The sequence below is a fragment of the Galleria mellonella genome, unplaced genomic scaffold, assembly GCF_026898425.1.
Source record: "Galleria mellonella isolate WM207_F2 unplaced genomic scaffold, CSIRO_AGI_GalMel_v1 utg266, whole genome shotgun sequence".
Taxonomy (NCBI): Eukaryota; Metazoa; Arthropoda; class Insecta; order Lepidoptera; family Pyralidae; genus Galleria; species Galleria mellonella.
The window spans coordinates 214,885-238,912 of NW_026442061.1; the positions used below are offsets into that span (position 1 = coordinate 214,885).

At 31.5% G+C, this 24,028-nt stretch overlaps 2 protein-coding genes across 3 annotated transcripts; one reads left to right on the forward strand and one right to left on the reverse strand.

Moving 5' to 3' along the window:
* The first annotated feature begins 591 nt into the window (after window positions 1-591).
* On the forward strand, window positions 592-2,457 carry LOC113516300 (guided entry of tail-anchored proteins factor 1-like). Its single transcript, XM_026900700.3, has 3 exons — window positions 592-738; window positions 975-1,112; window positions 1,992-2,457. Exons 2-3 carry the CDS (start codon window positions 1,023-1,025, stop codon window positions 2,412-2,414), a joined length of 513 nt encoding a protein of 170 aa, XP_026756501.1. The 5' UTR covers window positions 592-738; window positions 975-1,022; the 3' UTR covers window positions 2,415-2,457.
* Window positions 2,455-23,732, reverse strand: LOC113516299 (solute carrier family 25 member 36). 2 transcript variants are annotated; one of them, XM_026900699.3, is made up of 8 exons: window positions 23,378-23,732; window positions 21,280-21,439; window positions 11,818-11,885; window positions 9,506-9,684; window positions 8,444-8,556; window positions 6,188-6,407; window positions 4,711-4,813; window positions 2,455-4,145 (listed from the first exon to the last, which is right to left on the reverse strand). In XM_026900699.3, the coding sequence occupies exons 1-8, from the start codon at window positions 23,416-23,418 to the stop codon at window positions 4,025-4,027; spliced, it is 1,005 nt and encodes a 334-aa protein (XP_026756500.1). In that variant the 5' UTR covers window positions 23,419-23,732; the 3' UTR covers window positions 2,455-4,024. The 2 variants fall into 2 exon arrangements, with proteins under 2 accessions (XP_026756500.1, XP_026756499.1); XM_026900698.3 differs by having other exon boundaries at window positions 11,818-11,975; window positions 23,378-23,728.
* Between the last annotated feature and the right edge of the window lie 296 nt (window positions 23,733-24,028).

Here is a 24,028-nt window from a genome sequence, read left to right on the forward strand (position 1 = left end):
GTTAACCCATCCTGACGAATTCAACTAGAATTAGCCACGATGATTTCTAAGGGAAACCACGTGGAGGTCGACCTGACAGCGTATATTGCTAGTAATGGGGCTATTTGATCCTATTACTAACAATCGCTTTCCCTCCAGCAATTATTTTTATATCTCTATCCAAAATATTATAAAAAAATCTATCAAGTAGAATTAGAACATTAGTATTAATAGAATTTGAAAATTGTAAACAATTTAGAAAGTTCTACTTTATTGTCAAAAATTTTCAAACTTAATAAACTGCTAGCATATTAGCAATGGAGTTTGACAGCGCCATTGCTAGCAATATTAAGTCGACTAAGTGGAGGTCGACCTCCACGTGGTCTCTGGAAACCATTGTAAACAATTCTTGTTGAATTCATCACGATGGTCTAACTGACCTGCTTCAACCTCACCTATCATCCTTCACTGGTGCCTCGCCGGTGTATACCGATAGCGCGGATGGGGTTACCATTCCATTATCACCCATTAATAAAAATTGGTAGCATAGACAACGTACAAACATTTTTTGATTGAATTGATGCGGACCTAGTTAATTTGAAATTCTGAATGACGTATTAACTGTTTGATTGATAATTAATAATAGGTTCAGTTCTTGATTGACGTATATAAAACCAAAAATTTACGAAAATTCTTGAAATGTAAATAAATAAATATTATAAAATAAATTGGTATATAGTACAATAAGTATATAATCAGGTACTTTTGAATTTTTTTATTGTGCAATAAATAATAAATAATAGTGCATAGTAAATAAAAATATAAAAGTAATCATATTAAAATTTTTGTTCTGTAATTTATTATAATATGGTAGTATTTTTTGTAGTAAATGGCATTAATCATTAAAATGAATACTAAAATTTAATTGTATCTAAAATACTGTATATATAAGCAAATGTGAATGTATAATTGATAAGATTTTCCATTTTTTTTAGCTTTCCTAATTTTAGAGTGGACAGAAACTTGCAGAAGTGTGCAATTTCATGATGTTGGAAGTTATAAATGGTTTCCTTTTGATATATTTTGTTATCTTATGCACTATTAGTACTCTGGTACCGCATCTAGTAAAGCCAGTAAGTATTTATACATGTATTTTATAAGTAGTGTGTTGGTAGTCACATATATACTAATGGTAGAGGAATTAAACAAAATTAATCAAATAAGCCAGTAAATGTTGAAATTAATGCTATATTCTCTTGTTATAATGTCATCTATACTAACGCTATAAAGAGGTAAAGTTTGTGAGTTTGTTGAACTGATTATGAAAATTCTTTCATTGTTAGAAAAGTTTTCAATAATTAATATCAATAAACATAATTAAAATTTGGCAAAGTCTATAATATGGTGGGCGCCGTCTGAACAATTTGAAATAAAGGAATAAAATTTATAGCAGCTGAATAGTGCCAGAGCACTGAGGGTAAGATATTCTCAAACATCTTACAATATTCAAATTGCAATACAATAATAAATATAATACAAGAGTACAATATAATAACATGTTCTGTGTGTTATTGGAACTGCCTTGTTCATCAGTAAAAAGGGAATGTTTGCAAAAATGCATGTGGATTGTTTCTACACCATTATTTGTAAATGATGATGCTACTGCTCTTCAGAGTGCAGGCCAGTCTCAACTGCATTCTGGCCATGTTAGCAAGTAGGCTGAATTCTTTCTATATGTTCTTTTACTTTACAAAAAAGCCTGCAAACATCATATATCTAAGTTTAATATTTCAGCCAGAAAACAAAACGGTTTTTGTGTTGTGTTAAAAATAAAAAAAAATTAACATATGGCAAAATACAAGCCTTACTAAAATGTGTTGAACATTTTAAAAGTTACATACACAAACAAATATTACAACAGTGCAAAGTTGAATGTAGTTGACAAATAAATAATGACTATTTTTCATCCATATTATTTCATCATATTTTTATAATACCTACATTTGTTTCAGATCGTAACTTGCTTTATTAGACCATCAAATGAGGAACGCACAATGTGGGCTGAAATCCAAAAACTTAAATCTGCTCAGAAGACTATATCAATGAAAGAAGAGTTTGCAGCATACTCCAAAATTCAACGCAAAATCAATAAAATTGAATCTGAATTGAAAGACAATTCACAATCTCGAATGAGCAAAAGTTTAGCTATTAAAAGCTCTGTGCAGATTGTATTTCAAGTTGTTGTTGCATTAATTATGATTCTGTCTGTAATTTGGTTTCGACAGGAACCCATAGTAGCTTTGAAGGGTGACCTGTTTCCACTGACCACTATGCTTAGATATCCAAGCAGTATGCCCAATGCTATTTCTACACATATGTGGGTAATAATTTCGAACTTTTCTATACGGACTTTATTGAAGCCTGTACTATCTTAGTTTTTGTTAATAAAAAGGAAGATGAAATAAAACAAATACATAATTTTGACCATTTATTGATTAAACAAAATTAATAGTATTTTATACTCAGTCTACATTTGACCTTAAAAATATTTTAACAATTTATAAATCTGTAGAGTTATATTTATTATGCACAATTTGTAATCAATTTTCTACTTGATTCTACAACATTAACAATTTCAATTACATCATTTGTTGCATTTTGTTTTTGACTTAAAAAAAAAATATCGACTGAATATAAAAAACGAGAGAAATAATACTTTCCCCTATTGTGTGTAATGACATTAAGAGCTATAAATGTGTGCACGTGTTTTAATATTATCATCACCAAACTAATATTTACAAGTACTATATCACAGCTTACAACATTCTATGTGCGCTAAAGGACTGGAATAATAAGTATAACACGATATTGAACAACGAGTAAACTGAGCAACAGTTTATAGTATGTTGAACAAATAATTATGGCCACAAAAGCTCACACAATTTAAAAGTCTGTGAGAAAACAAAAAATATTTTTTTTAAACATGTACCAACTTTACTACAAATACCAAAATTATATCTTGAGAAATCAAATGTTTAAATAAAGCTTTTTTTTTAAACATTTAGTTTCTGAAGTTACTTGATAAATTAATTTTTGTAGGTCTGACTGGAAGTTACATTATTTTATTCTAACATTGTAATATTAATTAATGTGACTTTTAAAACAATAAAATAGTATTTTAATAAACCAATAATTAAAATGACAATTGTTTATAATATATTGAATGTGAGACTAGAACTATGACTACAATGGTTTTTCGGGTGTCACTATTTGGAGCATTATTAGGAAAAACAGCCTTCTATTTTTAATTAAAAGAAAGGCATTGTAGTTTGTTGTTAGAATTACTTTACAGTCTCAATTGCAAATTATAAATATTTATAAACATATTTCAATACTAAATACAGATTATATTCGTGCAAACAAAAGAGAAGAAATATTTTAATTACATATGCAGTTCTTCGTGGTTTCTATTAATCATGATGCCAATGATAAGATAGCGCTATCTAGGCCCTGTACACTGTTGTCCATTTTGACAAACGGAATAAAGTGAAAGATGCAATCAATGTCGCGATCATATTGGTTTGCGAGTATTTACGCATTAAGTTAATGTACCAAACGAAAAGCCACATCTGTAATGCTACCACTAGCGAGCCAGAATATATTTTTGTATTGAAACATGTTTATCAATTGAAAAAAGAAAAATATCTATGATTAAATTACGTACATTTATTAAGTACTGCTTCCATCTTAACACACTATGAAGTTCTATTAACCATTAGATATTTCGAGATGTCTATGCTACCTCGAGACCGTAAAATTATAACAAACACTAATCTTAAATCAGTCACATGACGTGGCACAACGTTTACTAGTAAAGCGAAAAACTCTATAATGTTCGAGGATAATTATAAAATAAATCGAGCCGATACTACTTCTTTTCACATGCATCATCAAAGAGTTGGCTCTCGATTTTCAGTTGCAAACTTCTAGACTACGGGGTTCAGGCATTACGTCGCACTGGGACCTACGCGGCTTCAGTCGATTGCTAGGTGTTCTCGTAGAAGGAACTGTTGAAATGCGTCGTTAGCAGATACACCACCGCTTCGTATGTTGACATCATGATCGCTGTGTTCGGTATTTGACGAACCAATTGAGTGCCTAAGCCCCTGTAATTAGATGATTTGTTTGCATCAATTTTTACTTTATAATTACTTAGTTTTGTAACAGTTGCTGTGCCCCACAATATTTGACTAAAATCAGTATATTTTATTTAATTTGGTTTTTTAAATACTACTGACTATGACAAAAAAATTTATTCTATGCTGTTTCTTTATTAGTTTATAGGAGGTAGTTGTTTATTGAGGCAAACATACAATTTCACTGTTGGATGAATTTGACAAAGGCAATGCAAGCATGAAAATAATTATTGAATAAATAACTGGGGCAGTTAAAAAATATGATAATAGGTGTCATTCTCAATAACAATACTGAAGTGAATTTGTATTTAGTCTCTTGTAAATAAGTAATAAAGAATAGTATTGAAATATAGGATTACAAAGAGATTTAAATAAAATATACAAGTAGACAAATAACTAGATGTTATTTCAATAATCAATATAAATAAATAAAAATTCTGTTAAATATGGATTTGTATGTAAAATGATTGAGCCTGACTTCTTGTTTACCGTTATTTTAATTATATAAATAGGTATACTCGTAAATAGTTCATACCTATATACTCCACGGTACCCTTCCTCCTTCCAAACTGTGTGCAATGTCTCCCAGAATTTTCGATATTTGTCACCTTCTTCTCTCAACCGTGTCCTTGCTACCTCTGTAATAGCAGAGTAAATTAATTCAGGTCGTTTAGTAGATCTTATTGTCTATTTACCAGAGGGATACTGTACGAAAGTCATTTGCTTGAGCATTTCTGTCCCATTCGTGTTTCTACTGTGAAGCAGTTGTGTTTGCATGGCTGTGTTTCGGTTTGAAGGGTGGGATATGGCAGTGAATTTACAGAGTACAGAGGAATAACATCTTGAGTCCTCAGGAATGGCAACGCATGGGGGATATCATGGGTGAAACAGTATACTCTGTTATGTCCATGGTACTGCTCATGTCTATAGGCGACGGTTACCACTTCCCATCAGGTGAGCCGTCAGTTTGTTTACCATTATAAGTTGCATAAAAAAAATTAACTCTGTACTCAGAGTTATCAGAGCAACTCCTTTTAGAATTTAGTAGGTAAAAGTTTTTATAGATAGATCCTGAGTTTAATTTAAAATAGTACAATTTTGTTATTTGAGAAATTTTATATTGTGTTATGTTTTATCTTAGATTATGAAGTATGTTATACTAAGTCCATGCTTATTAAGTCAGTATCAATATGATCTTTTTCCAATAAATTTGTGAAAAAGTATAACGGGAAATACTAATTTATAGGGTAATGTGACGAAGGTCAACTGTCAACCAAATGTTTTATAGCTGTATTACAAAGTATCTTTAAAGATTGAAATTGACATACAAAAGAAATTTCTGTCGTCAAGTGTCGCTTAAGCTATATTAGATTCATACAATATTGCCCTCTCTTGTGACACAATAAAATTTAGAATGACATATGAGGTTAAAAATAGGTCTCGTGATGATAGAAACAATAATAAAGATTGCAAAAAACAGACTTCAACTGTGGTGAAAACCAGTTATTTTGATTTAAAAACAATTACTGAACCAATTATGGTAACACTTCTACGGGAACAATCTGAAAGTATATCCTTTCAGATAAAAAAGAAATTTCTAATATGGTTCACAACTGACAGTTATGAGAAAACAAACAAAAAAAAAAAACAACAGAATCGAGAACGCCCTTCTTTTTGAAGTCGTTTGAAAATGAAGACAACGAAATCGTTTTAGTGAGAAATAATATTTGGTAGGAGTAACTCATTAACATATCATGGACCTCTCTTTATAAGAGCAGACTATTACTTATTATCTATTTGGTACATGTTATTTCGTTTCTTTTTCTTTCTTTTACAGTAGGATATATAGTCCTTTATTCACTTAGTCATCTCTTTCTATCATCATCATCATTTTGCTGCCCTAATCTCAAAATTATTTGGGGTTGGCATAGCCATTACCATTTTATTATCATCCATTGAAAAAAAAGCAATTAAATAATGGGGTAAATTTGGTAATACGTTAAAGGTCTTACCATGTGGATATGCAATACAGGATGCGACCGTCTTCGAGAAGGCACCGGCTCCCATGAACTCGATGAAGTCCCTTGGTGAGCGCTGGTCGTTCGGCACACCGTCTACACTCCTGGCCGCTATTAGTCTTGCCTTCACACCCTCGTAGAGTACGAAGTGTACTACAGTCTCACTTATGCCCATATACGACGCAGTGATACCCTTATAGAAGCCTCTTATGCCCTGAAAAAGGATTGACATATTTAAAATTATCTCATATTTTTATTATTATTTTGTATTATAAAAAATAGCAAAAAACTTGGCGTATTAAGAAATTGAAAACTACAGTCGGCTACTATAAACAAAATAAGACGGCACAGAATATACTATAACGCCCAAGACTTTTTATCATCATCATATCAGCCGTTTACTGTCCACTAATGATCATAGGCCTCCTCCAAAAGAGGGGGTATTGCCAGTAGTTGCCAAACTTGGCAGGCGGATTGGCAACCGCGGTTAGACATTATTGGTTTTAAAAGCGAAAACTACTGCCTATCCTTCGACCATTCTTCTTTAGTCGCCTCTTACATCTACGGGAAAGGGAGGGATAGCCTATTGTTTGCCAGAATCACACGGCAACGGATTTTTTTATATCAACGTTTATTCGTATGTTTTATACTTTCAGGTATCCTTAAATTTAAAAGATAAATCCTTAAATTTAATTTAAAAGAGCAACACGCAAGTTTCTTGCTCGTTCTTCTTGTGATGAGACAGCTTTCCGAACGAGCGGTAGATTAAAAAAAATGTAATGACTTTTCAAAAGTGCTTCAATGTAAGTTTATTTGAATAAATGATTTCTATTCTATTCTATTCTATTCTTATATAGAGATCGCAATAAGAAATTATTATAATAATAAATGTTATGTATTATTCATATATAAAATCGTGAATTAACACGAAACTTGATTATTTTGCGATGGCCCTTAAAATCTGTAATTGAAAAAATTTCGAAATAAATGGGGTTTGACTTTGTACCCCTCACCATGCGTGTCGATGCTGGTGTACACACTAGTTGGACTATCGTTTCAAACAAACATCCACTGAGAAATTTGGCGCCACTGCGGGAACGCATTGCGTCATCTATAACAATTTGCAATTAATAAATTGCCAAGTTCATAAATAAAATGTTCTATGATCGTATTCAGATAGTCATGAAATCGTCAGAATGAATCGTCATAACTTGCGACAGATATCTATTCGGTTTTTTGTCTTTTTATAGTTTGTGGATTGATTTGAGAATTTACAGGTTTACACTATTTTAGGATATAAGAAATATGAAATTTTACACACAGCTACCTTACATAATGTTAGTGAACCAAAGATATGCCGAATTGTTTCAGAAACGACATCACAGGTTTCATGCGGTTGGATATTACATTGCGGAATTGACAGATTAGGTATTTTTTCGCAATATTGGGTAAAAAATTTTCCATTTGAGAAATTTTGTAAAAATGGCATTCTTCTTGAAACTTTTGGAGAAAAGTAAAATGGAATTGAAGAAACTTGGATAATTTTTTTGGACAGTTTTGATACAGGTAATCAGTATAGAGGCATATATAAAGTAAAATGTGAATGTAGGTAGTAAAACAGAATAAGAGAAGGGAGGATAAGTTTAGCTAAAAGTAGACGCAGAAGAAATGGCTTTAATTCATCGTTCACATGTGGCACATGGCAAAACGCAGTGAAAAACAATATAACTTTGTAATTGGATAAAAAGTCTTAAAAATAATATCGATTTTGAGAAAAAATATTTTGGGTAAAAATCAAAATTAGCCTCTAGCAACATTATTACATAAACCAACGTCAATGTTATATAATTGTTATATTAAAATGATTCTGTTGTCACGTGTTCAGTCTATCCGATTCGTTATTAATAACCAATGTGTATGTGAACGGTATTTTATTTTTTATTTAGAAACCAGCGTTGTACCCCGGCTTTGCATGGTTAAATAGATAAAATAGTATTTTATTATTTAGCATAATACATTATATAGCATTATAGGGTAGATCCCTATGTAATTTAGTATAATGGTTATGGAAAAAAGATAGCCTATGTTACTCGCTAACAACGTATCTTTCTATATGTGAAATAATTTAAAAAATCGGTCGAGTAATTTTTGATGTTACTCAATACAATAAAAGAAAATATAAATCAAGTCTTTCCTCTTTGTAATATTAATATCAATCGTAGATGAGTGAGAAATGAAACCAAATCATACCGTTTTGTGATATATCCTCTTAATACATTGCAAAGCTGACATATTCTGCCCGTCCAATTGTAGCCGAGTCTTCACAAACCATATTGGATTAGTCATTGTGCACGATACGAACCCTGAAATATCATATTTGTGTTACAATATGCTCATAAAATAATTATATTACATCAATGAACAATAATCTGTGTTGATATTTAAAAAAAAAGAAAACAATGATAAAATTATTCACAAACGTAAAACGTTAATCGAATATACGACCATATTTTATAAGCAGCACGAAATAAGATATCTACTATAATAATTATTGCATAATCAATGTATTCGATATAGATATAAAGGTCATTGATCATAGTAGACAAACGCAGTGTTGGGCGACCCCCCACTAGGTGAACCGACAACCTATACTGTGTTGCAGGAAGCTGATAGATATAAGTGCTTCAGAACCGTTCCTTATGGTAGCCTGTGAGTGAAAAGCCTATGATCAGTAGTGAAAAATAGAGAGGGGGAAGGGAGTTGCTAGTATTGGGGTCGCAAGGTCCCATTACAGTAATATATCCCTAACACGTTGAGTTCGACAAGGTACCCTCTGGAAACTACAGTGGTTAATTTCTAGTGACTTTGTCAAGATCACTGACCTGACTTCATCTTTACCTATCATCTTTCACTTTTATCCTGTCATATCCTACGATAACACATGCGAGTTATCACTTACCAATGAACAATAAATAGTTAAAATGATGATGGCCATGGGGAGACTTTGTACAAAAGTCGATTGCTTGGATACCTCTGTCCCATTTGTGTTTCTACCGTAAAGCAGTTGTGTTTGCATGACTGTGTTGCGGTTTGAATATGGCGTGAATTTACAGGGTACAGAGGAATAACACCTGAGTCCTCAGGACTGGCAACGCATGGGGGGCATCATGGGCGAAACAGTATACTCTATTATGTCCATGGTACCGCTCATGTCTATAGGCGACGGTTACCATTTTCCATCAGGTGGGGCGTCAGCTTGTTTGCCATTCTAAGTTGTATAAAAAATAATAATAATAAAAGATGTCCAATTACCTGCAGCACTGGCTGCGGAGAGATGTACAATGGGCGTATCAGGTGCTATATGTTGATTTAATATGGCCTTTGCTTGCGAGTATGTGCAAAAATATATAGCTCTGGACGGTGCGACGCCCACTATATTTGGTCCTAAGCCCTTGAATAGCGCCTTAGTGCCCTCAGTTTGGACGATATGCCTAGAAAGTTAAGAGCAAGGTTACATTTAATGATATTTACGTTTTGGTTTTAACCTCGAACTGTACTGACGTAAGTTGTATCATTTCAAGATAAACGCGTACAAATATCAAAATGGAACTAAAAATAAATTATATAAAATTGGATTGTGTCTGGGAAAATGGATGTATTTCGGGCGGATAAGACGATTTTACACAGGGAACAGGAGTGATAGCGTATTCTGATCTAACGCATAGTGACGGTAAACTGATAAGCGATCGGCCAATATTTGTGCGAGTTATTAATCTTAAAATATTTGTCCAGGCGCCAGGTCTTTACAGAATAGGATACACGCACTCATCTCATGAAGATCAGCGAGCATATTTAATTTCTTATCTATTAGCGTACATGTGATAATTAAATTATTTTAAAGCAGTCTTATTATTTGTTCACGGACAATTGTTCTTTGTAAAAATCTAATATAATTACACATTATATAATATGTAAGTTTATGATACTGCAAAAGTTTTGTATTTTTTTTTCCGGTTTAGTTCAGTAGGTACATATTTTTGATAACTTCATCGCTACATCGATTTGATAAAACTAGAGAGATATCAGTAGACAAGTGTATTGGACTATACATAATGATTTTATGCACGCAATGGCTAAAAGCCAAAATGTCAGTACTCCGAGAACTAATAAACACAACAGAGTGCATTTGAAGCTATAATAAATTAGTAGGTGGGCATTATAAGAGTAAATGTTGTTATGTTACGATTTGAATATTAACAGAGCGCGTCGCGGCCTGTTTTCATCCCGACCCATAATACCTCGAAGGTCACGAGTTCAAATCTGGCATATACCAAAATCTCTATTTAAATTTTCGTCTGATTCTCCTCCAAACTAACTAAATGCGAGATAACGGTTGGCACGTCCGCTGCCACATTAGATTTTAATGTTCTACGAAATGTGAACAAGTTGAGGTGAACACAATGACAAAAGTCTTCCTTCTATGATTGATTGTAATCCAAAGTAATATTTATTTTTATTTCGAACATAGAACGTTACCCGATGAGCATCTATATTACAATTATTTAAGCCTTGACCCACTGAGCGTCCAAGACAATTGGGTGAACAAAAATACTTGCAGTGAGAAAGTCGATAGTAGATTATCATTAGCGTTTCTATCGTTAAGTAGCCACGTTTCTTTTTAAAAATATTTCATGATATGACAATGATACGGAAGAAAGTAAAGAATGGAACGAAAGCAGGACACTGTCCTTCCTTCTTTAGTAACCAGGTAATGTATCACTCATAAACACCGGTCTTCAGTAGTAGGATAGGACAGTTAGAAGTATAGTAATGTCCTATTTAATGTCCATTGAAATGTTTATGTTTGTAATTACTGTTTCCAATGTGGGGTGTACTGTCTGTTTGCTTGCTGTTCTAAATATTACAGTAAAATTAAAATCAAAGAAAAAGAAGATGTAACCTTTTAAGGGAGAGTTCTTTCAATTAAAATTACCATTATTTCCAAAAAACTATGGATTGAGAAATGACAAAAAAAGTCTAGTTTCTCACACTAATTTGACAATCATCATGTCTTGTTAGTATGAGAAACTCTTCATTGTTCCTCTTTGCATATATTTTTAGGACAAATATTCCATTTGGCTGGTAGAACACTCTCTTAAAAGGTTTTCACCGAGTTTCGAATTCACCGTATATAAAAATAGTGTCTGAAAGTTTTAAAGACTGACAATGCACATTACACTTTATGCTTCTAAATTAAATTAATAAAAAAAAGATAAGCTGCAAGTGTTTGTGCCTTTACTTTTCAGATGAACCACAGAACAGAATAAGGAGCTGTTCTTCTGTTCTAAGAGGTGGACTCTTATTAGCTCGTTTGCGTCTTAATAATAAAAAAAAGTTAATTTAAGATTGTTTCACAAAAAAACCGACTTCAATCGCAGTAAAACCAATTATTTTAATTTAAAAACTAAATTGCTGAACAGTTTTAAAATAAAAATTATGGGACTAATCGGTAAGTACATCCTTTCAGATATAGAAGAATTTTACAAATCGGTTTATAAATGACAGAGTTATGAGGTGAAAAAATAGAAGCGAATTGAGAAGTCTATTGACAAGTTACTGCTCACCTTATGCACTGTATGAGGCTCATCCTGTTGATGGTCCTGGCGTGGCCAGCCCTCGCGTACTGCTGAACCTGACAATTGTACGACATCAGCATACGATCTGCTTGCTTGCTGTACGCGAACATTGCGCCCATTGTACGTCTGTAGCCCCATTTGGCCTCCTGTGTTGTATGGCCAATGTTATGGATGTTAATAATAAAAAGATATTCGGGAAATTTTGACAAGTTAAGAGACAGGGGGAGACATGCATAGGGTAGCAATTACGTGTTGGGTTATGTACTTGTATATAGGATCATTATGTAAATGAATCAAGTACTATTTAAGTAGAAATACTCTAGTAAATAGTAAGTTTTAAGATTATGAAATATACATTAGTTTAGGATCTTACTATTACTACATTACTACATAAATGTAATATAACCCCCATGGAATATTGATGTTAATGAAAAATGAAAACAAAATTAATTCCTAGCAGTTTACTACATAAATGGGTGATAAATTTTAATGAATATTATTTAGGTTAGCAATAATTATTTAGAGAAAACGACATAGTAAATTATTTTTATTACATTGATACATTCCATGTACCATTTAATTAGATTTTTACTTCTAATATTATTAATAGATTTTAGAAATACGCCATTTTCTTCTTTTATACAAGCAGATACATTATTTGCCCTTTAGCTTTAACTAATTTATACATCTCTTTATACAATATGGAAGATAGTGTAAATATTGGTAGATACGGCCAACATATAAATTCGACGAACATAACATAAAAGTTTTCAAAATCCCTATACCTGATCTGTAGAATACATGTCATTCATTACATACATATTTAATCAATTTTGACCTTCTATAATGTTAATTCAATTTTAGCGCTATATTAAGCTACTTATCTGTGTGGCCACATGTGTTATTTATAATTTTTACATTATTATTTACCAAATTTGAAATTGCCACATTCTATTATTGCTCCCTTTTGGCTTCCCTACACGGCCCTAGTCTCCTAAATTCCTTTTTATAATATACATATATTTCCAATTTCCATTCCTGATTTTCTTTGTCGTGCACTAAATAAGCAATGGTTTGTTTAATTTTTAAAAATTTGTACGTATTAATTGAATTTTGATACTGACAATGCCTACTTATACAAAATTACATTAAAATTAATAATATAGAGACACCAAGATAAAATAAACGATTAATATTCTGTTTTAGATGCTATTTTAGTTTGTAACCTTTTTTTAAGCTACTTAGAAACAAACAAGCTGACGGCCTACCTGATGGAAAGTGGTAACCGTCGCCTATAGACATGACCAATACCATAGACATAACAGAGTATACTGTTTCGCCCATGATACTCCCCATGCGTTGCCATTCCTGAGGACTCAGGTGTTATTCCTGTGTAGCCTGTACTTCACTGCCATATCCCATTCTTCAAACCGAAACACAGTCATGCAAACAACTGCTTCACGGTAGAATTTTTAATGCATCAACAATAATAAAGTGTATTGCGTGGACATGTACCTAAACTCATTCGCACTAAATGATAGCAAATTACTGAAGCCGTACTACATATATCCACGCGATGTAATAATAGACTTGTAAACATCAAGATTCTCTGTTTCATCGAGTCCTAGGCGTAAATATGAATAAACACTGATACAGTACATGTTTAGGATACTTTATAACACATTATATTTATTTTTAGATATTTATCTCATGAAAACACCAAGGAGAGTAAGTTTAGATTTGTAATCTATTTTTAGTATAATTAGTAAGTACAGACACAGATAAAATAGCTATAATAATTGCTTTTTCAATGGTAGTAAGTAATAAAATAAATACTTTTTCCGTCATGTTACGAATTAATTATAATTATTTTATTTTTATTAAACTAAATTGCGACGCACATAAATATTTTATATAAGTACTTGTGTCTAATTGTTTTCCAATTATGTATATATATATATATATATATATATATATATATATATATATATATATATATATATATATATATATATATATATATATATTGTTGTAAAAAAAAAACATACAATAGTTCAATAGTTATGTGAATAAGATATTGTTATTATTCTGGGTCGACAGACTTAATTCATAAGATCACGAACGGCGAAAGATTACAGTTCTGTTAGGCAATAATTATTAGTTTACTATGTTAATATTGTAAATACTTATTTATTCGCTTCTTATCTTGTTAATATTCTTTTACTAATATAACACCTTGCATTGTACTATGTTTAAGTAAATAAAGATGATTATTATTATTATATCTTGCCGCCTTAATGAATTAAGCATCCGTCATAAAATTTGGTATACATGTAAAATTTGATTGAGAAGGATACGTTTAATCTCGGTCAGGCAGACGAAATTGCGTATAAGAACAAGTAAAGGATCTAATTAGCAATTAATCTGGCAATAGATTGTCTATGATTCTAATTGTATGTAACCCACGTGGGGTAAATTAGATTATGATTACAACGTAATTACTAACAGGAAATGAAAAAACTAGTAGTAGTACCTATGACTCAAGCTATGACAACTTATAAGAAAAAAAAAACAAGTGCTGGCTGGCATATTGACTATTCTGTATCAAAAACATACATAAAACATAATACTGAAAATGTCTATTGTAGAGTGGTTTTCGATCAGACTGGATTTGAACCTCTCAGTTACCCGGGTTCAATATACAAGGTTACGCATTTTATAATATTTTAAAAAACATCGTTATTTTTGAAAAATTAAAAAAAATGTAAAATAAAAAAAATATAGCAAAATTAAAATAAAAAAAAGTATTCTCAAACTTCTTCACGATTGGTTAAGTTTTTTGTAAAGCATAACTGCGAGTCTGTAAGTAGATGATAGAGGTGTCAATTTTGACATGTTTTTCTCCAAAAGATAACAAAAACAAAAACAGAAAACATAGATTCTTGTGTAGACTATAAACAAGAGGTAGTAAACAGATAAGAAGATAGCAACACTGAGTCACGGTAGAAAAAAATACCCATTACAACGCAGGTAATGTTTCTCAATTTCCATAGTTTTGTAACATCATAATTCATATTATACAATGTAATGCATTGTCTCACACAAGCCTATGTATGTAAAGTCGTATATTGATCAACGTACTGTTAGACATTTCAAGTTGCCACTGCGCATATCGGTCTAAATTTATAGTGACCTTGCAACTTTGTTAGGTTTTAACCTACTACTATGAATGACAGTGTGTAAGGTCATCGATTACCATCATATTTGTCTTGGATTACTTGGTATAACCGGAATAATTTAATGGAAGGAAGCAGCACAATATTTACAATCACTAATAAATTTGTCAACTATGCCCGCACTGCTTGCTTAATTGTGACAAATAATTTATTTTGCGCATTACAGTACGATGTGAGTAACTGTTGAGATTTTGTCACATTTTACTTTTAAATTTCTGTATTGAATTAGACTTTTGAGTAGAAGTTATTTATTTATTAATCAGTTTTGATACGTCCTCACAATCAATTGATGAATCCGTAAGTTATGTTTTTTTTTTTATGACTTTAATGATTTATAACCATTTTACAACGCGTAAAAAAAAGTATTTCTATTTTTTTTTATCAAGTCATCATCATCATTTCAGTATCAAAAACTCTACTGAATATACGTCTCCACAGACTGCCTTAAGGAAAAGCCCTGAGCAACCTGTATCCACTGACTCTATGCAACACTTGTATTTGTTGCTCCATCTAATAAGTGGCAAGATGTGATCGAGTCGCTCCATCTAATTCTAGTATCAAGATTTGATCGTGAAATGAAAAGATATAAAGCAAGATGTAAAAGCTTATTATTTCACGGTCGTAATATCAAAAGAAATTACAATTATACAATAGAGTATAGAAGACGGTACTCATTAACTCTCTTACAGATATATTTCCAAATCTTAAATCAGTGTAGGATGGGAGAGTTATTAAGTTTTTTGAGTTGAGAAGGATAGGAGGGGGGGCTATTCCAACTCCAGATTTGGTGATTCGGTGGTGGAAAATATTTTGAAATACACCAATTTTAGATATATTTTACACCATTGTTAGATGATGTTATTAAAATGAGACTTGTTGAAAAATCAATAGAGTTAGGTTGCGTATTGATTTCACAAACTGTAAACATTTGGGATCGTCGTCGTAGGCAACCTAGAATGAGATTCCGATATTCATTTGGACTTAAGCCAATGTCGGGTCACTAGCTCAACAACTCTGCTAAAATAGAATATAAATAAGGAAAGTAATTTTTAAAACTTCTAATTTGAAGGACCACGTGAAGACGTCAAGCGGCAAATACATTGCTTGTCCAAATAAACTAAGTACTAATGTTATAAACACACGATAAAAAGCAGACAAACTGTAAGAAGAGATATGGCCACTTTTAGCATTCTGTACTCTATGCTTATGCTCTAAAATTATAGATTATTACATTTAGTAGATTTATTTACTGTATTATATGGTTCTTCGATGGATTACGGAACTCCAAAAAGAGGGTGAGATGTACAAATATCCTGTAATTTTCCACGTACAATGTTTTACGTCATTTACCCTATTAGCTTCCTTAGTTTTGATGTCTCTCAGCTCAATTTCCATCCATTAGTATGCTAATATTGTTGGCACTCGGTGGAAATTTGAATTTGTCTTGAAATTATGCACAAAATTTTTCCTTTTTAACATATCTATTAATTTAACCGTGTAATATCACATGTTCTGTTCTGTAAATTTAGGACAAAAGTGTCTAGACTGAAGATTGCCTTCGCTTTGAGCAAGCTCGTTCTACAGGCATGCAGAATATTGTAGAATACTCCTCGATGTCCCTCGGATCATTAACCCAACAGATAACCTGTTTCTCGTTCCTGAACCATGGACATGCTATGGTCTAACGTAATAGGGATATTTATACTGCATTGGTGCCTGTACTATTAATTTATTCTCTCCATGTTAGATGTTTTAGCTGTCCGTTTATATTCAAATTCAAATCATATTTATTCAAATAGGCTTATTTACAAGTACTTTTAAATCGTCTTTTTTTATGAATATACGAGTAAAAATGGATTGTCCGGTGATCAGTAGTCTCGTTGTTTGAGTTTCTTTATGCAACTTAGAATGGCAAACAAGCTGACGGCCGACCTGATGGAAAGTGGTAACCGTCGCCTATAGACATGAGCAGTACCATGGACATAATAGAGTATACTGTTTCGTCCATGATACCCCTCATAGTCGAGTTTCTTGCGGGTTCTTCTCAACATAACATTACGAACCCAATAATAGAATCATAGTATTTTTGTATGATGATAAATGCTTGTGATAAAGTTTGAATAAAGATTATTTCCATTCCGTTACGAAACACGAGTAAATTGTAACAGTCGCCGAGTTTATTACCCGTGGGCTATTTTTAGATTCTTGATTATTGGAAAAAATAACACGCCACTGATTAATAAGGCATTCACTATCCGTTTATATGTCATCTTACAGTATGATTGAAAATTATATTTCCAACTGACTTCAAAAGGAAAAAGGTTCCCAATTTTTTATATTTGTTACCCCACAACCCCGTCACTTGTAAACCGATTTGGAAAATACTTTTTTTATCTGGAAGGATAAACCTACAAATTGGTTCTATAAAAATCTAAATCGGTACAGTACTGTAGTTTTTATATCAAAATAACTGGCTACAATAAAATTTTTTTTTGGAATATAGTTTAAATTATATAACATAAATCAACGGTGAGGTCGAGTACCTAAGAAAAATCATGTTTTTCACAGTCACGACTTGGAATCTCTACACCTCCTACTACAAAACTAGCAATGATCAATATATAGTTTAGTATCTAAGATGATAATGAGAGGTCGCTATGTATACTTTTAAATAAAGCTTCTAAAATTTATAAGTGTACTAGAGCAATTGTCTTAAAACGAATTTTTACCCTTTTTTATGCAACTTACAATGGCAAACAAGCTGACAGCCCACCTGATGGAAAGTGATAACTGTTGCCTATAGACATGAGTAGTACCATAAACTTAACAGAGTATACTGTTTCGCCCATGATACCCCCATGCGTTGCCTTTCCTAAGGACTCAGGTGACATTCCTCTGTACCCTGTAAATTCACTGCCATATCCCTCCCTTCAAACCGAAACACAGTCATGCAAACACAACTGCTTCACGGTAAAACACGAATAAGTCTCCCTCCAGTATATTACAACAAAGAGCTGTCATTTAATCGAGACTTCTATAGCGGCGACCAATACTTGTATTTTCCATTGTACCAACCAGGAAACTTCTCATTTGTGTGCCCTATACTGACGGACAAAAGTATGCAGAGGATTGTCTCTTGTCAAACTTTGGCCAATAGTTTAACAAATTAACTTCGGACTTTGCCAAAATTGACCTTCGATCGGACATAGTGATACGCTGTAATGAATATGTAATACGTCTATAGTGTTTCAGTTATCACTATTTCAATAATGTGTAATCAGTCAGCTGTCTAAGTTTCCATGGAGCACAGAATGTATAGTTCGTCAAAATCTTATCAGATTTTACAAACGTACGTTGTTTGTCATTAATTAATCATTTGGTGTGGATTCGCTAGGGGGGTTTCAAAGGATTTCGTTGATGATTCGTAAAAGTAGTTTAAATGATTACAATATGTAATACTAATTTGCATTTCTTGACTGTATTAAAAATCGTTCGTTTAGTATTTACCTAAACCTCCTGTATAAACCTATATCCCTCGTTTAAAATTAATAAGAATAATTAATAATTTCAATAATAATGGAATTACTGCTCCTTTCCCTTCTAAGTTTGCTGGAACTATTACAGAGTTAAGCTCGTTTGTTGTACGTCTTTTTTCCAAATAATTTACAATAATGTAAGCTTTGTGTGCCATAAAATATAAATAAATAAATAATATTTCTGTTACTTATTATTGTTTTTACCGGCTTTTAAGTAGGCAAGTGTTATCAATGTCAATTTAAAGATTATTACCTCGACTACTCTTTTATTGACATGAAAATGAAAATCTTATAATACCTATTTAAATTTTATCTTGCGTATCATATTTAGTGTGTATTTATTAGTGTATATATTTATTGAACAATAATATTTTATATTATTAAAACACATTATACGACTAAGTGCCCCGGTTGGTCCCGAAACTAGTCGAACTTTTTCAACTAAAATACACTAAGTTAATCCAGTTGTTCTTTTATTAAAATATTCTTTTTTTAAGCAATATACTTGACATTTCTAATATGTTACATATACACATGTAACATATTAGAAGTGTCAAGTATATTGTACAAATAATATACATATGTACATGTTACTTGGAATGACAAAAAAGTTGACAACCCTAGGTGGATTGTCAACTTTTTTGTCATGGAAAGTGGCAATCGTCATCGTCGATACACATGAATAACGCTACTACAGAATAGACTGGCGCCCATGGTATTCCTCATTTATCGACGTTTTTAAGGATTATGGATTTTATGTTTCCATAACATATAATTTCACCGCTATATCACATACTATTCAAACGAGGGCCATACAAGCACAGCAAATATTGCTACAGAGACATTAGTGGGACAGAAGTACCCATGAAGACAATTTTTACACAAAGTTTATCAAAAATGGTAATTATAAAAAGAGTTAAAAAGAGCCATTGTACCTACAGTGAATGGTAATAGGTATTTGCAATAACGATATTTAGCTACTGACGTATTTCGGCGAACGATCAACAAACTCCAGTGATAGTCTTATTCTACATACGCAATAACGGTCTAAATTAGTTGTTATATTTATACTACCCGCGACTTTGTTCACTTATTCTAAAATACTCTGTGAAATGCGGGTATGCCGAGAGTCATTGTCGACAAATGTTTCTAATTACGTTAGAGATTATAGCCACGGGGAAAAGAGATTGTTAGTAATGCGATCAAACAGCTCTATTACTAGCAATCGGGTCGAGCTCCACGCGGTTACTTTTTACGGAACGTGTAGACGGGGTAACCGTTTCCATTTTCTTTTTTTGAAAAGAATAAATAGTCATATATAAATGAACAAAATTAAATTAAATAAATATGTAATATTTGTTCATTTTGTTCATTCAGAATTAGTATAAGTAATAAGACCTTTTTTTTACAATAACATTTATATGTATTACTATATCAATATCAAAAATTTTTTAAACAGTAAAATCTGCACAAAATTATTTGTGTGTAATATTAATTAAATATAAAGTGTTAGGCTCTTTGCCTATATTGCCATACCCTTACGAAGCGTCACAAAATAACTGGAAGATCCTATACACTCTTTATGTATGTGCACTATTTTTGTCGTACTGATTACAATACGACTAAGCATTGACTTGAACATTATAAATTACAAGGAATGAGGGGTACCAATGGCATTACAAGCTATTCTGTAATATCCATGACGTTGTTCATGTCTATAGGTAACCATTAACACTTTCTGAGGCGGGCCAACAGCATATTTGCGATTTTAAGTTGCATAAAAAATAAAACACTCTTAGTCACTCATGACTAAGGATCACGAATTGATTTCGAAACTAGTCGAGCTTTTTCGATTTAATTACACGTATTTTAAACCGGTAATTATTAAATCAAAACATTAAAAAAAATACAAATCAGGCATCTAACACATAATTAATATGAAAAACTATTTGTTTATTTTATGCACTAATATTTAGATAAATAGACATGTCAAGATTGTTTATTCAATAAGCTAAGTATATACAGAACAGATTATAAGCATTTTCTATTAAGTGCATGTGCATAGATACATGTTGATAACACTAATGTACATAGGAATAATGTTGATTACGATAGGAGTACCAAAACATAATGAATAAGTGTTTTGACAAAAACACAAAAAAGCAATCAGGATCACAATTAACCTTTCAAGATAACATATGTCTAGCCATTTTATAATATTGTGTATCCTAGTAACTGATATCTTATCAGAGCCCGGCTGGAAAGTGCAATCAATCAAATGGCGCATTTCAGCTTTATCACAATTACCTATTATGCATTATGATATCTAACTAAAAGACTTATTTACTAGGCAAATATTGTTTACCCCTTTGAAAAAATAAGTCTTATCAAAATTATTGGGGGCATTTGCAATCTGATAACAGATAAACTAAAAAATATATCAAAACTGATAAGGAATTGTTTATTTACAATTTAGACTTAGATATAATATTTTTAAAAAGTTTAAAAAAAGAGGGTTGCCAATTTCCCAGAGCAGAGCATCAGAGCAAATTATAATATAATTACATCATAAGTGGATACTAATAACATTATTTATTCATTATGATATAAATTATGATTATGATTAATGTAAAGTGAATGTTTTAGCCTACCAAAAATATCAACTACAATAAAATTACCTGGTGTTTTGGAATTTTAGAACAGACTTTTCTAGCATGTGTAGCACTATCGGAGGGTGGCGGCTGTGATGGTGGTACCCCGACACCCTTCGATGACTGTAGTCTAGTCTTCACAACCTCTAATGGACATGTTACAACAGCTCCCGCTGTTCCTGCCACCCTGGGAAATTTGAAAATGAAAAAATATTTACTTTGTCACAATTTGATATTAATAATTTATAGTACTGGACATTTACATACATATTAAGTTTCAAATTAAACAGAGTTAATATATTGAATTCTAGACAAATGTTAAATATTTATTTCTAAATATATATTATAAATAGAAATATGCAGGACAACAAACAATACAAACAAACAAATGTTTGTATTGTGCAGGGATTAAACATATGACCATTTGAAAGAGAGGCAGTTTGATAAATTGCTATACTATCTAGGTCATAATTACCTCTGAATTTATTGAATAGAGCAACCCTGAATTTAATATGGGGAAAAGGAAAGGAGTTGTTGAATTAGATTCTTACTCATTATCATATATACTTAAGGAGATATTGCATTCAGATGGAGATAAACTATTTAAATGTAGGTAAAATTCAATTAAGTTTAAAATGAAATACTTAAGTATGTTTGTTTACAAAATTTTTAATAATAAAAAAGACAACCCATGATTGGAAAACCCAAGATTCATATTTCAATACAAGAGTTACACTAAAAACTTCCCAAGTAACCTTTTGACCATTTGGCTTTAAAGTAATTTTTGTGCCCCTAGCACTTGATTCCAGTTAGAAATTTTATATTGTCTTAGTCTTTTTTTTTTTATATTTCTGACTATTATCATTTATCTTATTAGATTATATTTTTTTTATACAAAATCCTGTTTATATTTTGTGACTGTGTTAATATAGTGGGTAGTTAAACAAATGGAGAAAACAATTTCACAATAACTCAGCCCCTCTGCTACATAACTCTGAGAAGGGACATATAAATATAAAAATATTTGTAAAAATATTAGATAAATCTAACTAGGGTATTTAAAAGGTTAAAAAAGTAGGTATCTTAGGATAAGGTAAAAATTACTCCCACACTTCTTATCAGTTTTGTAAAACTTGTTATATTTTACGAAACTGATAAGAATATTTTGGCAAATTCCAATGAGAAACTGCATTGGCTAGTTGCAATATTCAAATATAATACTAGATAGTGAGATCTCTAATAAGCCATGTCTTGAGTTTTTTTTTAGCAAGAGACAGGCAAATTGAGAATCTTCTACTTTTTAAAATCAGTTATGCTGTTACTCTACAATTTACATTAGATTCATTTATTTGCCAATTTACTTTGAATTAATCTCTTTTAGTATTTTATTGAATTTGATTTAAGTTGTTACAATGTTGCAGCATAGGTAATGTCAGATTTGGCATCATTTTTTTAATAAGTAGGCATAGGCATATGATGCAACTTATCACAAACAAATGTAATTTGGCTAATTAATAAAAATTACATGTTTCTTATATTTTAATAGATATGTTTTAGATATATTTTGTTTTTGCCTAAGGTAATTTTTATCACTGTTTTTAAAATAATGTTTTCTAAGATGTATTATATAGTAGTTTTTATAAACATATAATTACTGAAACCTACAAATAAATAAATACAGATTAATTTCAGACCGAGAAAACATTCATCGAATTTTTCAAATCAATACCTACCTCTCATGAAAAAATACGATTTAAGAACATCCACTGACTATTAAGTTGGTAAACAATGATAATCGTTTTCAGATTTACCTTTGCACAATATAGAAATTATAGAAAAATTAACTAATTTCTATCAATATTACGTAGTACCTTTTGTTACCCTATTAAAGTTAGTTTATTTAATTCTATCATCATTCCATGGATCGAAACTATAAATATTATTGAATTACGTATTTGTCGCCATATTAGGTATGCGGCAAAATATTTTTTTACTGGCGTAGAATTAACGTAAACAACATTTAGCCACATGTGCCAATACATAAGTTCATACATAGTGATAAAGTTGAAGGTAATGATAACGGAAGACGATTCATTTTTTTAACAAAGTTACGGCTCACACTTACCCGCCGGCAACTAGATGTATCGCTGTATCCTTCTGAGACATTTTACGGCCAAAGGAACAGAATAATTACATGACTGCAAATTGCGACTGTCTATAAATAAACAAATGCACCACCACTTTTTATAGCACTGATCAAAACATTAAAGTTAATTTCCAGATACAATTATGTTATCACGAAGTATTCAAATAATAATTAATAAGATTAAGTAGTGTATTATTAATAATAACTATAAATTAAAATCGCATTGAAAATTAATATCGGTGAGCAGTCACAACACAACTCAAACGGTCGAAGTCTCGTAACAATTTACACACACAGTTATAATCATTTGCGTACTATATTGTCTACTTAAGGCACACAATAAAACCTGCCTACGTGACGTGCCGACAGTAAACAACAGATGCGGTACACCAAAGTAAAATATAAAATTCTCTGTAGAAATGTGAAGTTAGAGCAAACTAGTAAATAGCGACGATAATAGAAGGTATCTAATCATTGTTATTCGTTTTTTTCTTATCAATTCCAATCTTTATACAAGTAATATAGCTGATAAAAAGAAATGTTAGCCACGTAGTTTGTGTTGTGTATAATTTTAGACTTGGAAAAAGCGGGTATCTACTCTTTTTAACCTATGGTTAAAAAGAGTAGGTG

Excerpts from the sequence above, each read along its gene's own strand:
- LOC113516300 (XM_026900700.3), top strand. The coding sequence starts at position 1,023 with ATGATGTTGGAAGTTATAAATGGTTTCCTTTTGATATATTTTGTTATC. Across the intron at positions 1,113-1,991 it reads TACCGCATCTAGTAAAGCCA|ATCGTAACTTGCTTTATTAG; the intron begins GTAAGTATTTAT and ends CATTTGTTTCAG.
- LOC113516299 (XM_026900698.3), bottom strand. The coding sequence starts at position 23,418 with ATGTCTCAGAAGGATACAGCGATACATCTAGTTGCCGGCGG. Across the intron at positions 21,440-23,377 it reads ATACATCTAGTTGCCGGCGG|GGTGGCAGGAACAGCGGGAG; the intron begins GTAAGTGTGAGC and ends CAAATTTCCCAG. Across the intron at positions 9,685-11,817 it reads AGCCTCATACAGTGCATAAG|GCATATCGTCCAAACTGAGG; the intron begins GTGAGCAGTAAC and ends TTAACTTTCTAG.